General features: G+C 33.1%; 2 protein-coding genes across 2 annotated transcripts; both read right to left on the reverse strand.

Moving 5' to 3' along the window:
- Window positions 1-558: 558 nt before the first annotated feature.
- On the reverse strand, window positions 559-7,779 carry LOC143544785 (alcohol dehydrogenase-like 7). The gene is made up of 10 exons (XM_077036798.1): window positions 7,690-7,779; window positions 7,188-7,324; window positions 7,040-7,086; window positions 2,628-2,938; window positions 2,449-2,531; window positions 1,831-1,906; window positions 1,286-1,350; window positions 1,093-1,188; window positions 757-921; window positions 559-675 (listed from the first exon to the last, which is right to left on the reverse strand). The coding sequence occupies exons 1-10, from the start codon at window positions 7,739-7,741 to the stop codon at window positions 559-561; spliced, it is 1,149 nt and encodes a 382-aa protein (XP_076892913.1). The 5' UTR covers window positions 7,742-7,779.
- A 1,292-nt stretch (window positions 7,780-9,071) lies between these two features.
- Window positions 9,072-13,530, reverse strand: LOC143544783 (alcohol dehydrogenase-like 7). Its single transcript, XM_077036796.1, has 10 exons — window positions 13,378-13,530; window positions 13,157-13,293; window positions 13,012-13,058; window positions 10,872-11,197; window positions 10,692-10,774; window positions 10,143-10,218; window positions 9,892-9,956; window positions 9,707-9,802; window positions 9,389-9,553; window positions 9,072-9,312 (listed from the first exon to the last, which is right to left on the reverse strand). Exons 1-10 carry the CDS (start codon window positions 13,427-13,429, stop codon window positions 9,196-9,198), a joined length of 1,164 nt encoding a protein of 387 aa, XP_076892911.1. The 5' UTR covers window positions 13,430-13,530; the 3' UTR covers window positions 9,072-9,195.
- Between the last annotated feature and the right edge of the window lie 4,929 nt (window positions 13,531-18,459).

Below are 18,459 nucleotides of genomic sequence, written 5' to 3' on the forward strand. Positions count from 1 at the left end.
TGGTTTGACATAATTCTAGGTACATGAAAAATTTGTTTTAATGTAATGAAATTAACCAAGAAGTTAGGTCTCTTGTGATTGCACAAATCGATAAATGGTCCTTGCATACACACATGTAGTGAAAGTTCTAAGAAAATAGAGATCGTTATTCGTTACAGTGTTGTAAACGAGTTGAACTCTTGTTCATTCATTTATATCTACCCAAAAAGATGAAATACACCAATACTTAAACAGACATGTGTTTTTGTTTTGTTCATTTAATCGATAAACAAACTAGATAAGAATTATAAAATATTGTTGAAATGCCTATCATAAATTTGAAGGTAAAATGTTTTTCATACATCTCTGTTTAAATTACCCTTTATAAGTAACTTTATCTTATTAAAATTTAAAAACACGTGTAGTTTCATTAATAGAAATGTTAAAATCAAGAACATAACACAAAAGTCATATTTAACCACGAATAATACATAACATGACCAACAAACAATAATAAAAATACATTTGTGAAACAAAATCCAATTATTTTTTCAAATACATTGGTGAAACAAAATCCAATCATTTTTTCATCCAAATCACACATCGTAAGCTCTTCCCATCTAGAAGCAAGTCAAAAGCCTTATTGATATCTTCAAACTCAACCTCATGTGTCACGAATTCATCGAGTTGTAGTTCCTGATCGAAAAGACCAATATTCATTAGGCTTTCCATAAATTACTGGTTTGACTTTAAAAGTCAAAGGCAGATTGTTGTTACCTTGTCCATGTAGCGTTTTATAAGGATTGGAATATCAGATTTTGGTTTTAAACCACCAAAAACTGAACCCATGAAAGACTTCCCACTGTTAAGTACCTCACTAGAACTGAAAGTCAACTTTGCTCCTGGCTGGTCAACTCCCAACACAACTGTTTTTCCCCATCCCTAAATATTATTACATTAACAAATGAAGAAACTTCAATTATGGATTGCAAAAAGTTGCATATTGGGATGTGTTTTATGCCCGAGAACCGGGCTCTAAAACGCCTTGATCTATACTAGACATGTTATGTTGGACGGGTTTGAAACTTTGAATAACGATGGGGTAGAATAGACCTTTCTACATGAAGCATAAGCTTCATGCACGAGGGAAGACAAACCAACACACTCAAAGCAATAGTCTGCACCTTCACCGGTCATCTCCATTATTACCTATTTTAAACAACCTTATGATATAAAAAATAAAATAATAATGGAAAATAACAACAAAACTATGTTTTGTAATGAAAGTTTAACTATGGTAAGTTACCTGGCTAACAGTTATGTCACCACAGTTACGGGAGTTTACAAAATCAGTCACTCCAAATTTCTTACCTGCATATAACAGAAATTACAATGTAAAACAAACTTTTGGTGCGTAAATTACACTTTTAGTCCTTAAGGTTTTGACATATTTAACTTTTTAGTCTAAAAAGAATCTTTTTGCATATCATGTCATGCAGTTACAATGTAAAGCACTACCAACACAACCCCAAAGTTTTGTTAAATCCCATCACGTGCTTCTCACTTGAGGGGCATTTTAGTCCTTAAAGGACATGTGATGAGATTTAACTCAATTTTGGGACGACTAGTGGTTAAATATGAAACATCGAGACATGATATGTCAAAGGATCCCATTTCGGATTTAAACAGGTTAAACATGCCAAATCTCAAATGACCAAAATAATAATTTGCACTTTATAAAATTTCATAATAACTATCATGTTATCCTTTATTCGTGTTTATTGCTAATACTAACATAAATAGAAAGCTTCCCATATCATTATAAAGATTCAAATTACAAGTTATAGTTACCTAGTTCAAACTTGTCTTGATTCACATCAACACCTATAATTCTCTTGGCTCCACATAGCCTCGCTCCCTCAGCGACCTAGAAAAAAATGAGGCATGTTTCGTTAGCATGTCAAAACCATAAATATCACAACATTATAATTTTTATATGTATCATGAAAAACAGTGCATAATATTGTAAAATACATTTCTTATTTTGATGACAGAAATATTAATATGTGAAACACAAGAAGCATATGTTCATATCCTACATTCTAAAACGTCAACAATAAACGACCCAACCCCAAAAATTGTGACTGACACACTCGCACGTATGTTCGTGGGTTGGCACGACGACAACCCGTTTTACTCGAAAGTTTTTTATTTATTATTTTTTTCACATGATACTTTTTTAGGGCGCGTATCTATACTTTCATTTACACTTTTGAAACAAAAAAGTAAAATAAAACATTACATTTTAGTTATATAATCTTATGTCAATTTCTATTTTAGTTTTAATCTTCCTTGATTAATTAACATATTACATAACAAAATATATAAGTCTGATGGGTTCCTATGAACCTGTCAGGTTGACACGAACACTATCAATTTTACTAAAATTTAAATTTAACGTGATCATACCGCGAGACCGATTGCCCCTAATCCAAATATAGCAACGGTTGATCCAGATTCCACGTTTGCGGTTTTCCAAGCAGCACCAACTCCTAAAATCGTTAAATACTCGAAACTTTATACGTTAAAATAATATAATAAATAAAAAAAAGTAAACACTTCACATGTAAAATATGAATATAATTTACCTGTAGGTACTCCACAACTAAAGAGGCAAGCTCTATTTGGGGGTGTTTGGGGGTCAATTTTGGTCACGTGATCAATGTCAACCACCGTGTATTCACTGAAACTTGATACTGACAAGAAATTGTATAATGTTTCTCCATTGATGTCTGTGAACCTGCTTTTATCCAGTGAAACACTATAACATAGTTTGGAACATAGGTTGCTTTTGTTGGATAAGCAATCTGTACATTCACCACATTCTGGTAAAAATGTTGGGATCACTGTGTCTCCTTCAATAACTTCGTGTACACCTTCTCCAACACTTTCTACTACCCTTTTTGCAACAAAAGAAATGGTTATAATACGGTTTTGTGAAATTGGGAATCAAAGAAGAAAATTTATAATTGGAGAGCCAATAAATTTGTTTAAAGATATCATATGGGTCGTAAAATAGTGCGAAAAAGGTTATACAGCCGTATGGCTTTAGCCAATGGTCACACCAGTTAACTTTTTGTCAGGCAAAACATCATATATGGGTCATAAAAATTTCACCTTATGACCTTTTCTTTCCCCCTATAATATGGGCCGTATATGCAGGCCGGCCATGGCCTATGGCAGAGTGGTCGAAGGTCATAGGCCCAACTACCCGCTAGACCTGAATTTTTATTTTTTTAAAAAAAAATTATTTGTTTTTATGAAAAAAGATATGTATATTTAATGTGTAGAGTCAATTATATAACAACCAACTTGATTTAGTGGCAAAGAGGTATGGCTTTCAATCTAAAGGTTGTGGGTTCTAATCTCATTTGATACATGTTTAAGTGTATTTTTATACATTGGTTTTTTATACAATCCAATTCATAACCAAGGATGCCAATTTAAACATTAAATTGTTTAAACCCAACAAAATCCTCTTTTTACTTAAGGCCCAAAATATTTTTCGCCGTCAGCCAAGTTTTTTTTTTTTCAATTCTCGAAGTTGGCCTTGCGTATATGACTATATGTTATGTGATTTTGCTTGTATGGCTTTTGTCAATGATCACATCAGTCAAAGTCAAAACATATACTAGCCATATGACTTGCACCTCATACAAAACATATGACGTTTTTCACTTATCATTCAGCCCGTACGACTCTCAAAACAACTTGGTTTACCACTTTTTGCCCTACCTTACGACTTGTATGCACATACATGTCGTATGGCCTTTTCGCTCTATGATATGGGCCGTATGATAAGGCAAAAAAGATCATAAAATCTCTACAACTTTTCTCACTTATCACACTAGTCATTTTTTTGCCCGGCAAAATAGCATACAGACTATATGATTTAGGCCACATAAGTCCTTTTCGCCATACCATACAAAATGGTAGGATTATCAAAATAGCTCGTTTGACCACTTTTGTTGTCCGGATAGAACATTAGTGACGTTTGTTGTTGGAAATTAAAATAAGATGAATGGAGATTTAATTAGTTAAATTAATAATGAGACTCTTCGTATTGTGAACTGAAGATGAATTTTTGAGACTTTATGACACTTAATTTAGTTAAAACAATAAATCTCCCCCCCGGCCGCCGACGCAGCCGGCAGTACATATTGATTCAGCTAGTATACCCTGGAGGCCAACAAACACTTTGTTAGAGACCTGTAATATGTTTTAAATGCCCGTGTACATTTAACACGAATTCTTTGTTGGGTTTTTGGAAGCTTAATTGGGTCCGAGTTAGAAGACATCTTTAGTGGCATATTAATTAAATTGAAGACCGATGGCAGGCTGGCCCGTTTATATAATTAAAGCCCATTATTAGTTTTCTTGGGTAGTAAGTTGTAAACCCTAGTATGATCTCTATTAATATTCATTGTACTTGTAATTCCTCATCACGAGTGAGGCAGAAGGCAATAATAAAGTATCCTGGTTGCAGCCCGTGGACGTAGGTGAACCGATCGAACCACGTAAATCTCGCGTGTTCATATTCGTTTATTATTTCTCTTGCAGTATTGTTTGTGTTTGTGTGTGTTTTGCAATACCTGAATCCCTAACATTCTTAGCCACAATCGTCCACATTTCATTTGCTTATTATTTTAGTTGAGAAGCTTAGTCAAATACCGGATGTGATGAAGACACAAGATGAGAATGCTACATAAAGACCAACAAAAATACCAACTAAATACAATGATTCAAAATAATTTTGAAATATAAAAAAAATGTATGTTTATTCATTGTATTCGGTTTTGTAAATAGTATTGTACTAGTATATTCTAATTATTAACGAGAAGATCTTTAGGTTGTGTTATTTTTTTAATTGAAATACTATTGAAGAGATTTTCGAAGCACGCTTATCAAAATGGAAGGATGCTTTGTCGACTCACACTAATAAAGTCGGTTCTCAATGCATTACCAATCTATTATTTCTCGCTATATCTGGCCCCATCTTCGGTAATCCAAAAACCATCACATATTCGGAGGGATATCTTATGGGGAAGCATATCGGTTAAAAGGAAAATACATTGGGTAAATGAGAATGTGTTGTTGCGGAAAAAAAACCAGAGGTCTCGGAATCAGGTGGTTGCAGGTTATAAATTTGAGTCTACTTGCTAAATGGCGGTGGAAGTTCAAAACTCAACCGGGAAAACTTTGGAGGCGAGTGTAACTAGAATACATTTCAATGTCCACGAAATCAACCCGATTTCTTGCAAATATGTCCCGATAGGTGTGTGGAACAATATAGTTAATAAAGGTAAGTATTTCATTAGTCGGGATGTTTCTTTGAGTGATTGTTTTAAAGTGGTAAATAGTAATGTAAATAATATATCCTTCTAGTTGGATAATTGGGTGGGAGAAGTGCCTTCGTGTGTAAAATTTCTAGCTTTGTTTCAACTCGAAAAGCACAAACTTGCGGGAAAAAACGATGGAGGGTTCATGAACATGGACACGAGAACTGGCATCAGTCGAAGAGGTCTAAGAACAATGGTATCTTGTACACTAAATCATGTCCATCGGGTTTGTTTAATGGCAGTACTACTGCTGCTGCTAATAATAATGAGTTTGTTATGGATTGTAACCCATGGATACCTTTAAAGGTAAATTTGTTTGGGTGAAAAGCATAATTGGGCAAAATTGTTACATCGGACGAGTTAGATAAACGGAGGGTACTTGATGGAACTGAGGTATGCCCCGCCCCTTATGTGAAGACTGAGTTTGTAATTGGATGTAACTATTCAGATTTTTTCTCGAATAAATCACTCTCTTAAAAGATCTCGTCTTGTTCCTCAATCTTCGAAGAATGCGGCGTTGTATTATTGTAAGTTCCCTGTTCCAAACATTTCCTTCAAGTAGACGACAAGTTTTAAATCTTAATGCGGGCATTCCTCCCTCACATGCATTTGCAACAGATTCTTACTAAGACCGGTAATCCCCATAGACACGGCCATGCTCGGCATCTTCACTGTTGCCCCTCTTCTCAAAGCCTTTCGAATACCCCTGCTTTGGAATTGATGGAACACATTTTAATCTCCTGCTATGTAGCGTTGGTTATTTATCAATTCATAAGTAATTGGTTTAGTATTCCTCCTGTTTTACGCTTAGAGGTAAGAGATCTTCTTAAAGAACACTTAAACGTAAGGGCCCAAGAAAGTAAGAAGAAAGTTATTCAATCGATTATCCTCACAGCATGTTGGTGTTTGTTGAAGTCAAGAAATGAGACATTGATCAACGAAATAAGAGAATTAATCAATTGGTTAAAAGAAAACATAAAACGACTCTCTTTTTTTGAGTGAAGAATAAAGGGAACATGGCAGTCTCGAATCAAAAGTTGGTGTAGGTTTTCGTTTTGATTATTGTTATTTATTGATGAATACTAGTAGTATGATGATTTGTTTGGGCAAAAATATGTCTCCATTATTTTCAAATCCTTGATATGCATGTCCCTCCAAACCAGTCCCCTTTGCCATATTTCCTATTAATTGACGACATGTTTTCTATCTTATCAAAGCTGCCAGGTGGCACCAAAGCATGCGTCTCTGACTAGTTTCAACTTAAACAAAATAGTTATTTGCTTTTTTTAAATATTTAATTATTGTAATTAGTTTTAATTATATTTAGTTTTGTATATATAACTTTTAAAATATAGGTTCTACAAAATGTCGAATTAATATATTGTTAAAACGTGCTTAATGTTTATCTACAGACCAATATAATTTTTATTCAAAACCGAGTCATGTCAAATTTATATCGAATGCTACAATATAATTTTGATGACATGGCTGTTTTTAATTGGTTCATGAACTTGTCGGTGCTGATACCAATTTGCCGGAGCCGATGAGTTTGCGAGGGATGTTTTTGGTATCTAATAAAAGCGGGGGGACATACAGGGAATCTCTCTGGTCAATATTAAACATACAATGATACAAAATTTATAAACTTGATGAAATCTTACCCCATTGCTTCATGACCAAAAATCCTAGGAAAAATAGCAGGCGGATGCTTCACGAACAAAACAACAAGATACAATTAACAACAATTCAACATCAACAAAACGCTCATTAGTACTCAGACTCATATTTCAATAGTCAACGACTATGTACCTCCATTTTCCAGAAAGTAACATCAGTATGACAAAGAGAAGTACATATGATCTTAATTCGGACTTCGTGAGGTTGCGGTGGGGCGATGATCACTTCCTCGATCACAAGTGGTGTCCCGGGTTTCCTAGCAATAGCAGCTGCCAACGACATAAATGTTTTAAGATAATAATATATTAATATCTAAAGTTGGCGAAGCTTCACGTCAAAGGGGCCGGACTCATTATGTATAAAAAGATTCATAGACTAGAGGGAAGCGAGCTCAAATTTTCGGTCGGAAATTGGTGAATTTACACTGTTTATAAAAATTTTTGGCTGGATAATGATAATTTACACTGTCGAGCGAAAAAACGGAGGAGACCGTGCTCAAAATTTCGGTCGGAAACGTGTATAAATTTCCCGGCAAAAAAGAATAAATTTACAATATCAGACGAAAAAACAGAGGGGGTGGGGCCACCCCTAGCCCCAACTAAGCTACGCCCATTGTTGGTATTGGGATTATTACCTCTACACCGGATTGGTTTGCCGGCGGTGATGGTGGTGGTTTTTCCGGTCATATAAAACGAGGAGTTGACTTAAATATTTTGGTGTGTTTCTGAGTTGGTGGTGAAAGATTAATGTTGACAACTAATTATACAAAATGTTAAGATTGTGATTTCTTTAATTAAAACTTTAATAGGTTTATTATTCAATTATTGGTTGGTTATAATGTTCCAAGATAGATATTGATGTAGTATTATTTTTAATAGATTAGGCTGCCATCTTAAAACACATTCTTTTTTTTCTTTTTTTTAGTGTTGGGCGTACTCTTTGATTTCTTTTTGAGTTTATGCCACCGGGCTCTTCAATTTGGAGAGACCAGTGTCTCACTCCAGTAAAACTATGTTGTCTTAATTGGGTTTACGATGGCTTCAGGGTTTGGCTTGGGTGTTTCTTCAGGAAACCATACCGATGGCTGCCACTTGACAGTCGTTGTACCACAACAAGAGCATAACTCTCTGACGTAACACATGGTGCCATTGTGGGATGAAAAGTTGGATGGACTCGGGATCCAAATTGACAACCTCGCAAGACGTAGCTAAAGTCATCCACCAAAAGTGGCACTTTATAATATTATTATGTTATAACATCTAAGTTTAGATTTGTTAATCGACAAAACGGATATCTTATTCCATTCATTTAATCGACAAAAGAACATGATAAAAAATTATGAATTATTGTTAAATTGTCTATCATAAAACTTAAGATAACATGATAAAAAATTATACTTGTCTTTCTAAAGTACCTGTTATAAGAGCAAGTGGAGTGGGCACGAGAAGTGTTAAGCTTTTCAGCCTCGGTTTGTAACGGAAATTCTAGCATGTATGAGTGAAATGCCAATTTACATTTTTGTACAAAATAAATAAATAAATAAATAAATAATGTGTTATACGATATTTAAGTCAAGTTTGCACGGGGTCGTATACACTAAAGTCAAATCAATATAAGAAATATCTTTAAAGGTCACTAAAGTGTTATTAAGTTGGTTTTATTTTGTTGATTTTAATAAAATATTAAAGAATTAAAGACAAACTAAAATAACGAAATACCTTGAATTAAAAAAGCTTTTGTTACTTAAAAATATAAAATAACAAAAGAAGATGCTTTAAAACTACTCATATTTTAATAATCTATGAGAACAACATATAAGCCAAATATGTCGTGCAACATGGAAATCTGGGATAAAATAGGATGACATCGCGTTGTTTGGTACAAAATAGGAAGAAACTATGAAAATGTGAAAAAGCTTATATGACATTGATATGACATGCATGATAAAAATGGTAAAATCTATGACCACTCATTGTTCTTTTATTGAAGCTTAAAAACTCGTTCAAACAGGTTATTATTATACTTTCATTATTAGAAATGTTGAAATCAATAACTTAACACAAATGTCTCATTAACCATGAATAACACGTAACATGGCCAACATACAATAATAAAAATACATTGGTGAAACAAAATCCAATCATTTTTTCATCCAAATCACACATCTTAAGCTCTTCCCATCAAGAAGCAAATCAAAAGCCTTATTAATATCTTCAAACTCAACCTCGTGTGTCACGAATTCATCGAGTCGTAGTTCCTTAAAGACCAAGATTCATTAGTATTTCAACAAAGTATTAGTTGGACTTCAAAAGTCAAAGACAAATTTTTGTTACCTTGTCCATGTAGCGTTTTATAAGGATTGGAACATCAGATTTTGGTTTTAAACCACCAAAGAGTGAGCCCATGAGAGACTTCCCACTGTGAAGTACCTCACTAGAACTGAAAGTCAACTTTGCGGCCGGCTGGTCAACTCCCAACACAACTGTTTTTCCCCATCCCTGAATATTATTACATTCACAAATGAAGAAACTTTTAATTATGAATTTTAAAGAGTTGCAAGTTATGCACGAGAAACGGGCTTTATAAAGCCCGGTTCGACACTATGCCCGTTATCTTGGACAGGTTTGAATAATGATAGGGGCAGAATAGACCTTTCTACTAGAAGCGTAAGCTTCATGTACGAGCGATGACATACCGACACACTCGAAGCAGTAGTCTGCACCGTCACCAGTCATATCCATTATTACCTGTTTTAAGCAACAACTTTATAGTAAAAAAATAAAACAATAATGGAAAATAACAACATAATTCGGTCGGTATTGGTTAACTTCGTTACCTGGCTCACAGTTTTGTCTCCACAATTACGAGAGTTTATAAAATCAGTTACCCCAAATTTCTTTCCTAAATAAAATAAAAACCAAATGTAAAATAAACATTTCAAAATTTAAGTCATAAGCAAACTATCCTCAAACTACATAACAAACAATCCCATTATAGTACTATCTTTAATTTATGTTTATAGCTAGCATTAACCTAAATGAAAAGCTTTCATATTGTGACAAAATTCAAATTACAAGTTAAAATTACCTAATTCGAATTTGTCTTGGTTCACATCAACACCTATGATCCTCTTAGCTCCACATAGCCTCGCTCCCTCGGCAACCTAAAAAAACGAAACGTGTTTCTTAACGTTAAATATCACTAAACTTATCGGTATGTAACATGAATGAACATGCAGACATATTATAAAACGCACTTTTTATTTTGATGATAATAAAAATATTAACATGTGACAAAAATGCTAAATATTAAATATATTCATATCCTACATTCACCCAAACCCAAAAACGTGTCAAACAAACACGATACGCATATTTGCGGGTTGACACAAAACACGACCCCTTTGACCCTGTTTATATATATATATTTTTTATTTTCACATATTAATAATTTAAATTTACATTTGCTGAACAAAAAATATAAATGGGTCAAGCCATGAACCACCAGGTTGACAGTAACACGCCCCATTTAACTAAACGAGTCCGATACAAACCCAAACTCATTTATACAAAACCCCAAACTTGCGAATTTCAAGGTTTATGTTGTGTCATAAATTTAAATTAAATGTGATCATACCGCGAGCCCAATTGCACCCAATCCAAATATAGCAACCGTTGATCCAGCTTCCACGTTTGCAGTTTTCCAAGCAGCGCCAACCCCTAAAATCGTTACATACTTGAACTTTATACGTTAACATTTTCTTATTCGAAAGTAAACAATAAAAATATTCAAAAAAAAAAAAGCAATATAACTTACCAGTTGAAACTCCACAACTTAAGAGACAAGCTCTATTTGGGGGTGTTTGTGGGTTAATTTTGGTCACATGGCCAATGTCAACCACTGTGTATTCACTAAAACTTGATACAAACAAAAAATGGTACAATATTTCTCCATTAATGTCTGTGAACCTGCTTGTTTTGTCTCTATCCATGTATGGTGAAACACTGAAAGGTAGCTTTGAACATAGGTTGCTTTTATTGGATAAGCAATCTGTACACTCACCACAATCTGGTAAAAATATTGGGATCACTGTGTCACCTTCAACAACTTCATGTACACCTTCTCCAACACTTTCTACTACCCTTTTGTGCACAAAAAAAATGGTAATTATAATATGGTTTTTTTGAAATTGGCTATCCAAACACGCTATATGGGTCGTATGATAGGGAAAAAGGTCATACGGACAGTATGGCTTTTGTCAATGGCCTTTTAGGCCATATGATTTAGCCCTCATACGACCCATATGACCCTTTTCGTCCTATCATACGGCCCGTATAATGCCATATGGGCTGGAGCTTTATGATGGGGTGAAAAAGTTGTACAGTCCGTGTGACTTTTGTCAATGGTCACATCAATCTTTTGTCAGTCAAAACATCGTACATGCATAGGATTTGGCGCTCATACAAGTATACAACTTGTATGACCTTTTCGCCCTCTCATATTTCCCGTATGACTATCAAAATAACCTGTTTAACCACTTTCAAGTTTCAACTTGCCATACGGCTCGTATGGCACACGGGTTGTATGACATTTTCGCTCTAACATACGGGCCGTATGACTAAACCCACCTAACATAAACCTACGAAATAACTAGGAAACAAACTCACCTTTTAGCCCACCATCTAAGACTCAATCAAAACACAATAAAAACATGTTATAAATTAAATCAACGGACTATTTTATTCCCTACTCAAAATTACCCAAGCTACCGCAACCCGTTTGACCCGGGAATAAACCCGATTAACCCAACAACATCATGCAGTTCTTTGTCACTAAAAACATCATACGGGTACTGTGATTTGCGCCTCATACGACCCATATGATCCGTATGACTATCTAAACAACCCAACTAGCCACTTTTCGCCATACCATACACGCCCTATGACACATCACTGGTGTCTAGATAGTAGATAAGTAGTTTTGTATAGTGACAGCCTAAGACTTTTAGCCACACTAACAACCATTTTGTCAACTATCATTGTCTACCAAGATCATCAACATGTTTTTATTCAGATGTTGACTTTAAACAGTAACATTAATTGCAATCTAGGAAACTATTACCCCAAGTATACATAGTGGCGGATCTTGAACGCATAATTTGGCTGGGCTGGAGGATCTTGAAGGATAATTTTGATGGGCCGGACTTAATACATATAATTTTTATTTTTACTTTTTTCGAAAAAATTTATAATGCTGAGCGAAAAAACTGGGTGGACCGAGGCCTAGGGGTGTACACGGACGAGACCTTGTCCGTGTCCGTCCGTTAAGCTTTTAGCGGACAAACGGACGGTTCACGAACGGCTACCGAACGAAAATTCATGTCCGTGTCCGTCCATTAAGAAATTGAGTTTGTCCGTGTTTGTCCGTGTCCGTCCGTTAATATTGTAAACGGATGTTAACGAACACTAATGGACATTAATAGATAAAACAGACATTAATTGACTCTAATGGACAAAAAAAACACATGAACATTAATGGACACTAATGAACATTAATGGACAAACAAACAAACATATGAACATTAATGAACACTAATAGACAACGGACACTAATAATGTCATTAACGAAAAACAAACATACACAAACCTATCCGTACGGATGTTACCGGACGTAATCGAACGAACGTTACCGGACGTTCACGGACACTATTGAACGGACATGGCCTTTGTCTGTGTTCGTCCATTAAGCTTACCGAACGAAATTTTTGTGTTCATGTCTGGTTCATTTATTAAACGGACAAACACAAACGAACTTCTTGCCGAATGGACGTCCGGTTCGCTTACAGCCCTACAATGGCGAGGCCCACAAAGATCCGCCCCCGAATACACATAACTCAAACACATAAAAGTGATAAAACAAATCAAACATACAAATTTTGAATTCAATGAAATCTTACCCCATTGCTTCATGACCGAGTATTCTCGGAAAAATCGCGGGCGGATGCTTCACAAACAAAACACCATTAATCAATTACCAACAATTCAACATCAACAAAACACTCATCAATTTGACTCAGATTACAAAAGTCAACAACTCAATACCTCCAATTTCCAGAAAGTAACATCACTATGGCAAAGAGAAGTACAAATGATCTTAATTCGGACTTCACGAGGTTGCGGTGGGGCGACAATCACTTCCTCAATCACAAGTGGTGCCCCGGGTTTCCTAACAATAGCAGCTGCCAACAACATAAATGTTTTTTTTAAGATAATAATAATATCTAAAGTTTTAAAATGTTTGTATTGGGATTAGTATTTACTACCTCTGCACCGGATTGGTTTGCCGGCGGTGGTGGAGGATGTTTTTCCGGCCATAATCCGATGAGGTTATATGTTTTTTGGTGTGTTTCTGAGACGTATGTTGTACTTGTTGGATTCCGTTTTGAGGTTTTATTGGTTAGGGCCCGGCGGGAATAGGAGGTGAAAGATAAGTTACGGGTATTTAATTCATTGAACACGTGGCGACATGTTTTAACGTGGTTCTGTTACTTTTTATTTTCAAAAGTTATAAATAAGCGGCATGTTATTAGCTAGTTTACAAACACGATGTTATATGCTTGTTATAAAAAAGAAAAAAATATATATGATTTATACTAGACGGGTTAAATATTAAGAAAATATAAGAAAGTCGCCCACAGTTTAAGACAACATTGTACAGCTAGAGTGGATTAATTGAGTTCTTCAAATTTGAAAAGTGTAATAGTCTAAAGACAAGAAATTTGTAGTTCTAGAAGAAGAAGATATGAACTTTATTTTTTTAACAACTAACAAAAAGTTTATATTATATATAAACGAGTGGGCAAGAAGCTTTACTCACCAGTTACAACTTACAACCACCAGCACAAACAAAATCTACACAACCAGGCTATACAAATCCTCCCATGAAACACCAACTAGTATTGCCTGATTTTTCACCCCAAAGAAAGCTTATCACTTTAATTTTATCCACCAAACTAGCTAGATGCACTGGGGTCTCTGGATATACCAAAACGGCCCTTTTTTTCCACAACTCCAAGATGTAACTAGACACGCCGCGAGGTATATCTTGGCCGAGAACCAAGAAAATTGTAATTGTATGTAATATATTTGTATATATTTATGTTAATTAAATACTGTATATTACACGATTATATATTTATTTTATCGAATTGCAACTTCATATTGATAATAATCTAGACAAATAACCAAACAATGATTTATGCTTCATCTGTTTTCTTTAAACTCAAAACTCAATTCATTAATTACAACTCTTTCTAACTTTGGTTATGTTTATTTAGGTTTTAATCAAATATAAATGAAATTAACGTGTAAATTATAAGAATCAAATAGGATAATTATATATATAAATAGAATCTATACTATATAATAAATAAAACTTACTAATGACACATGCCATCACCAAATAAATTCTTACAAAATTTTTCCCTCCTCTCTCTCATATTAAATACCTTTAACAATCATCTTTCTTATTAATAATTTTGTATTTCATTTTTTTTACTTTTTAACTTTCATTTTCTCTTTTTAATAATTCTTTCTTATTAATAATTTTGTATTTTATTTTTTTACTTTTTAATCTTTCATTTTCTCTTTTTAATAATACTTTCCTGATTTAAACAATTAAATACCAACATAAATATACATTTTTGTTTTATATAAATATATTATATTAGTTATTAATATTAGGTTTTTTTATGTAACCAATTTTCACGTTAATATTGAATAATGATTCAAAAAATTAAGGTTTTAAATATATTATATTAATTAAGCTTTTATAAGAAATGATATTATTGGATGAAGAGGCAAGATTATTTTAAAATTAAATTTCAATAAACTTTAACTTATTAAATATATTTGATTATTTATATGATTAACTTATTAAGGTTTTAAAATTAACTTTAACTTATTAAATTAAATTTCAATAAACTTTAACTTATTAAATATATATGATTATTTACAAGTTTTTTTCTTTCAAACCCTAAAAAGACGAATTCACTATCGATATATTCTTAGTGTTTATGTTAACTTAAACGAGCGGGTTTATTTATCCGGTTAATATATCAAACATGATTCAAGTCAAAACAGTTTATGATTAAAATGAGTTTCGGTCCACGGGTTGGTTTAAAAAAGTAGCAATTTACAACTTCTTTTTAGTTAACTATTTAATCAACCCATCCTTTATGTTAAGTTAATAATCTTAAAAATCCACAAAAATATAAACACTAGACTACATGTTTTGTTTTTTCAGGTGGATAAAACAACTTATCTTTGAAATACACATGTTAGACATTAGCACACTATTAATCATATGATAAATTGACTTTGTATATTCTTATAATATTGAAGATTTTAAAAATCAAGTTTTCTTTAGTGAGCGAATTATACTTGCACCGAAAAATGTGGTCGCTCAAGAAACTAGCAAGCGTTCGCTATCCATGTTCTATCAGTCATAAAATGATACGTTACAAGAAAGTATTAGTTTCCTGATGTTTTAAATGACCATAAAATCTAAGGTTGTCAAGTTATAGATTAGTATTAAAAGTCGACATTGAAGTAATGTTGCTTAAAATATTAACTAGAAAATTGATATATGCAATGAAACTAAACTATATGTGAAAATACAATATGACAACCGTGTTATAGAAGCAGAAATCATATCCGAAATTAATATTGAAACTCACATTTTTATTCTTAAAAAAATCTTATACCTTTAGATAAAATGATTAATTTCAAAGTATGAAATTTTCACTTTATTTTTGTTTTGCATTAAAGATTAATAAAAGCTATGGTCAATTATTATAGATGGTTGATTTGTTTTTTAGATAATTTACTTTAACTCGTGATGGTTATGTGTTGCATTATAGAGTTATAAAACATAAACAATGTGAAACTACTATGTTTTTATATAGAAAATAAACTTACAAATAAGACTACAAGTATTGTGTACAAAGAAATATGTAGAGATTTATGAATTTCTAACAACTTTTTATTTCCATATTGTGTAATGTGTAATTTATTCTAACGTATAACATATCTTTATATTTTTTAAACATATTATTTGTATTTTATATTGTATTATTATTTAAATAAATTTATTTGTTCTAACCCGTGTGCTACACGGGTAACTAACCTAGTAATTATATAATTACATCATAAAATGTATTACTATATGATGTAATTACATAGTTACTTTAATTGTATATATAATTACTGTATATTTAATTCTCACAGGTATCAAGGTAATTTATTTATACGTTAATGTTCTTAATGCTTATTTTATGAATATTAATAAGATGTATGGCCGGTAAAAAAAGTTATATTTATTTAGGAGTAGCTGTGTGAAACAATCATTGCCTAAAAAAACTATACAATTATTAATTTATTATTGTGTTGTGTCAATTCAACCCCATATGTGGGTTGGTGGGTTACAATTTTTAAAAGCTTTAATAGCAATTCACATGTCTAGGGAAGATATCTCCTGTCGAGTATAGAATAAAACAAACATCAATCATTGAGGCTAATCACTAATGTCACTCGGGTTCATGGTGGTATTGGTTGGACCGGTCTTAAAACTTGATAACGTTATAATCAATTTCTTTTAAAATATATAAATAGCGAAAAGTATAATAAATACAATAACAAGAACTAACAACTATAGAATTCAACAAAAATAATTACAGATCAATCACTGAAAAAGAAAAATTATACTCTATTTTGTAAAAATATAAAAAGAAAAAAAAACGTGTATAAGCTGAAAAAATCAATAATAATAAATAATAAACAAAAACTTTTAATTAAGAAACAAAAAATGAAAAAGACATAAAAACTGAAAAGTCAGATTGAAAATCTAAAAAGCAAAATGGACTTTGTGAATAAGTTAAAAACAGCCACGCACCTTAGTCCTCAACTCCTCACTGAGTCACTTTCAATCGTTAACCCGATTTCCGGTTCGGTGGTCACCCGTCAAAAACCGGTAGGTCAAAATGGAAACGACCCACATGCACTAAACCAGACCGGTAAGATATGCAGTTCCCAATTCAAAAATCACTCCGGTCCAATTTTAAAAACGTTGATTTGAGGCATTTAACAACAAACATTCTGTTCTAATCTAAAATATATTGGATAGTTTTTAAAATTTATCAAAACTTTATATTTGGTAAAAACAAAATCATAGTTTCTATTTACCATTTATCTATTAAATCAATGATGTTAGTGACAATGGCATTTTATTAAGTACGTGATGATGTGGCCAAATTAGGAAGACAAGTTAAAGCATCATTTTACTGGTATGTATGCGGTGTGCTTTAACTAAATCATCATTTATTTATCGCATTGTGGTTACACTAAAAAGAAGCAAAAAAGAAAAAGAAATTTGGTGATTGGTTAAGGTTGCAAGGGTCCCCTCACTCTTCTCTCTAGCGCCCCGTAAGAGGGTGTGTGCATGTGTGTGGTATGTGTGGTGGTGGGGGAGGGGGGAGTCACTGTCAGTGTACACACTAGTTCGTCTTCTAAATAACCTAAGGTGTTTATCGTAGCTTCAAGTTCATGGTATGAAAACTGATATAAATCAAACAGATAAAAGAAACTCTGCCTCTACCTTAACATAGGTTATGTGTGGGGGCTTTGTGAAGCAATGGTTGTGGTTAAAGTTAAAGGAGAAAAAGTTTAGGTGACCTTAACTAAACAATACAATTGCATATAACGGTGACTGTGTTGCTTTTCAAAAATAATTGAACCAAAATTTTAAATATACATTGGTAACAACTTATGACTGTCTTCATCGGGATCAAACTTCTCTTTTGGAGTGCGAAACTACACGAGACTAAGAGCCATGATCAAACTGTTGTTGTATGAATCGAGTACAAACCGAGTTTCAATTTGGAGTATCGACTTGTAATTTGGTGTATCAAGTAGCATCAACGATTGGGGAAGACGGAATGCAAGCGACATATCCTAGGTAGTGGGTATTTGAGGGTGAAAAAGAATGAAATTGCGCGCTTAAGGTGTTAAACGACTAGCATGGACGGTGTTACTGAGGTTGAGTTTGATTGCAGCATAAATGAAACTCCAGGGACTGAAAAGACAAGTTTTAAACTTTTCAACCGAAATAAAAGTTTTGAACAAATCAGGTGGACGAAAAATACACTTACTCTTTATTATATAGTATAGATTAGGGGGAAACATTAGATACAATAGTTTTGTAGTCAAGAAAGAAAAAAAAGCATCTAATTGGTTTATAATAAATGAGAAAAATACTAGACTGGTAATTGCTATATGAAGAAGTAATTAAATAAGTGAAAAAAAAATTATGTTCGACATCATTTCTTCACTCAAGGGGTAATAAAATA

Source organism: Bidens hawaiensis, unplaced genomic scaffold (assembly GCF_021521415.1).
Source record: "Bidens hawaiensis isolate Kalapana, Puna unplaced genomic scaffold, B.hawaiensis_p1.1 tig00013745_1, whole genome shotgun sequence".
NCBI lineage: Eukaryota > Viridiplantae > Streptophyta > Magnoliopsida > Asterales > Asteraceae > Bidens > Bidens hawaiensis.

What these genes read in the sequence shown, in the direction of transcription:
- LOC143544783 (XM_077036796.1), bottom strand. Translation starts at nt 13,429, where the DNA reads ATGGCCGGAAAAACATCCTCCACCACCGCCGGCAAACCAATCCGGTGC. An exon ending in TGGGTGCAATTGGGCTCGCG is followed by an intron (nt 10,219 to 10,691) that starts GTATGATCACAT and finishes TCGTTTTTTTAG; the next exon opens with GTTGCCGAGGGAGCGAGGCT. An exon ending in GAGACAAAACTGTGAGCCAG is followed by an intron (nt 9,803 to 9,891) that starts GTAACGAAGTTA and finishes TGCTTAAAACAG; the next exon opens with GTAATAATGGATATGACTGG.
- LOC143544785 (XM_077036798.1), bottom strand. Translation starts at nt 7,741, where the DNA reads ATGACCGGAAAAACCACCACCATCACCGCCGGCAAACCAATCCGGTGT. An exon ending in TTACTTTCTGGAAAATGGAG is followed by an intron (nt 7,087 to 7,187) that starts GTACATAGTCGT and finishes TTGTTCGTGAAG; the next exon opens with CATCCGCCTGCTATTTTTCC. An exon ending in TAAAACGCTACATGGACAAG is followed by an intron (nt 676 to 756) that starts GTAACAACAATC and finishes CTTTTCGATCAG; the next exon opens with GAACTACAACTCGATGAATT.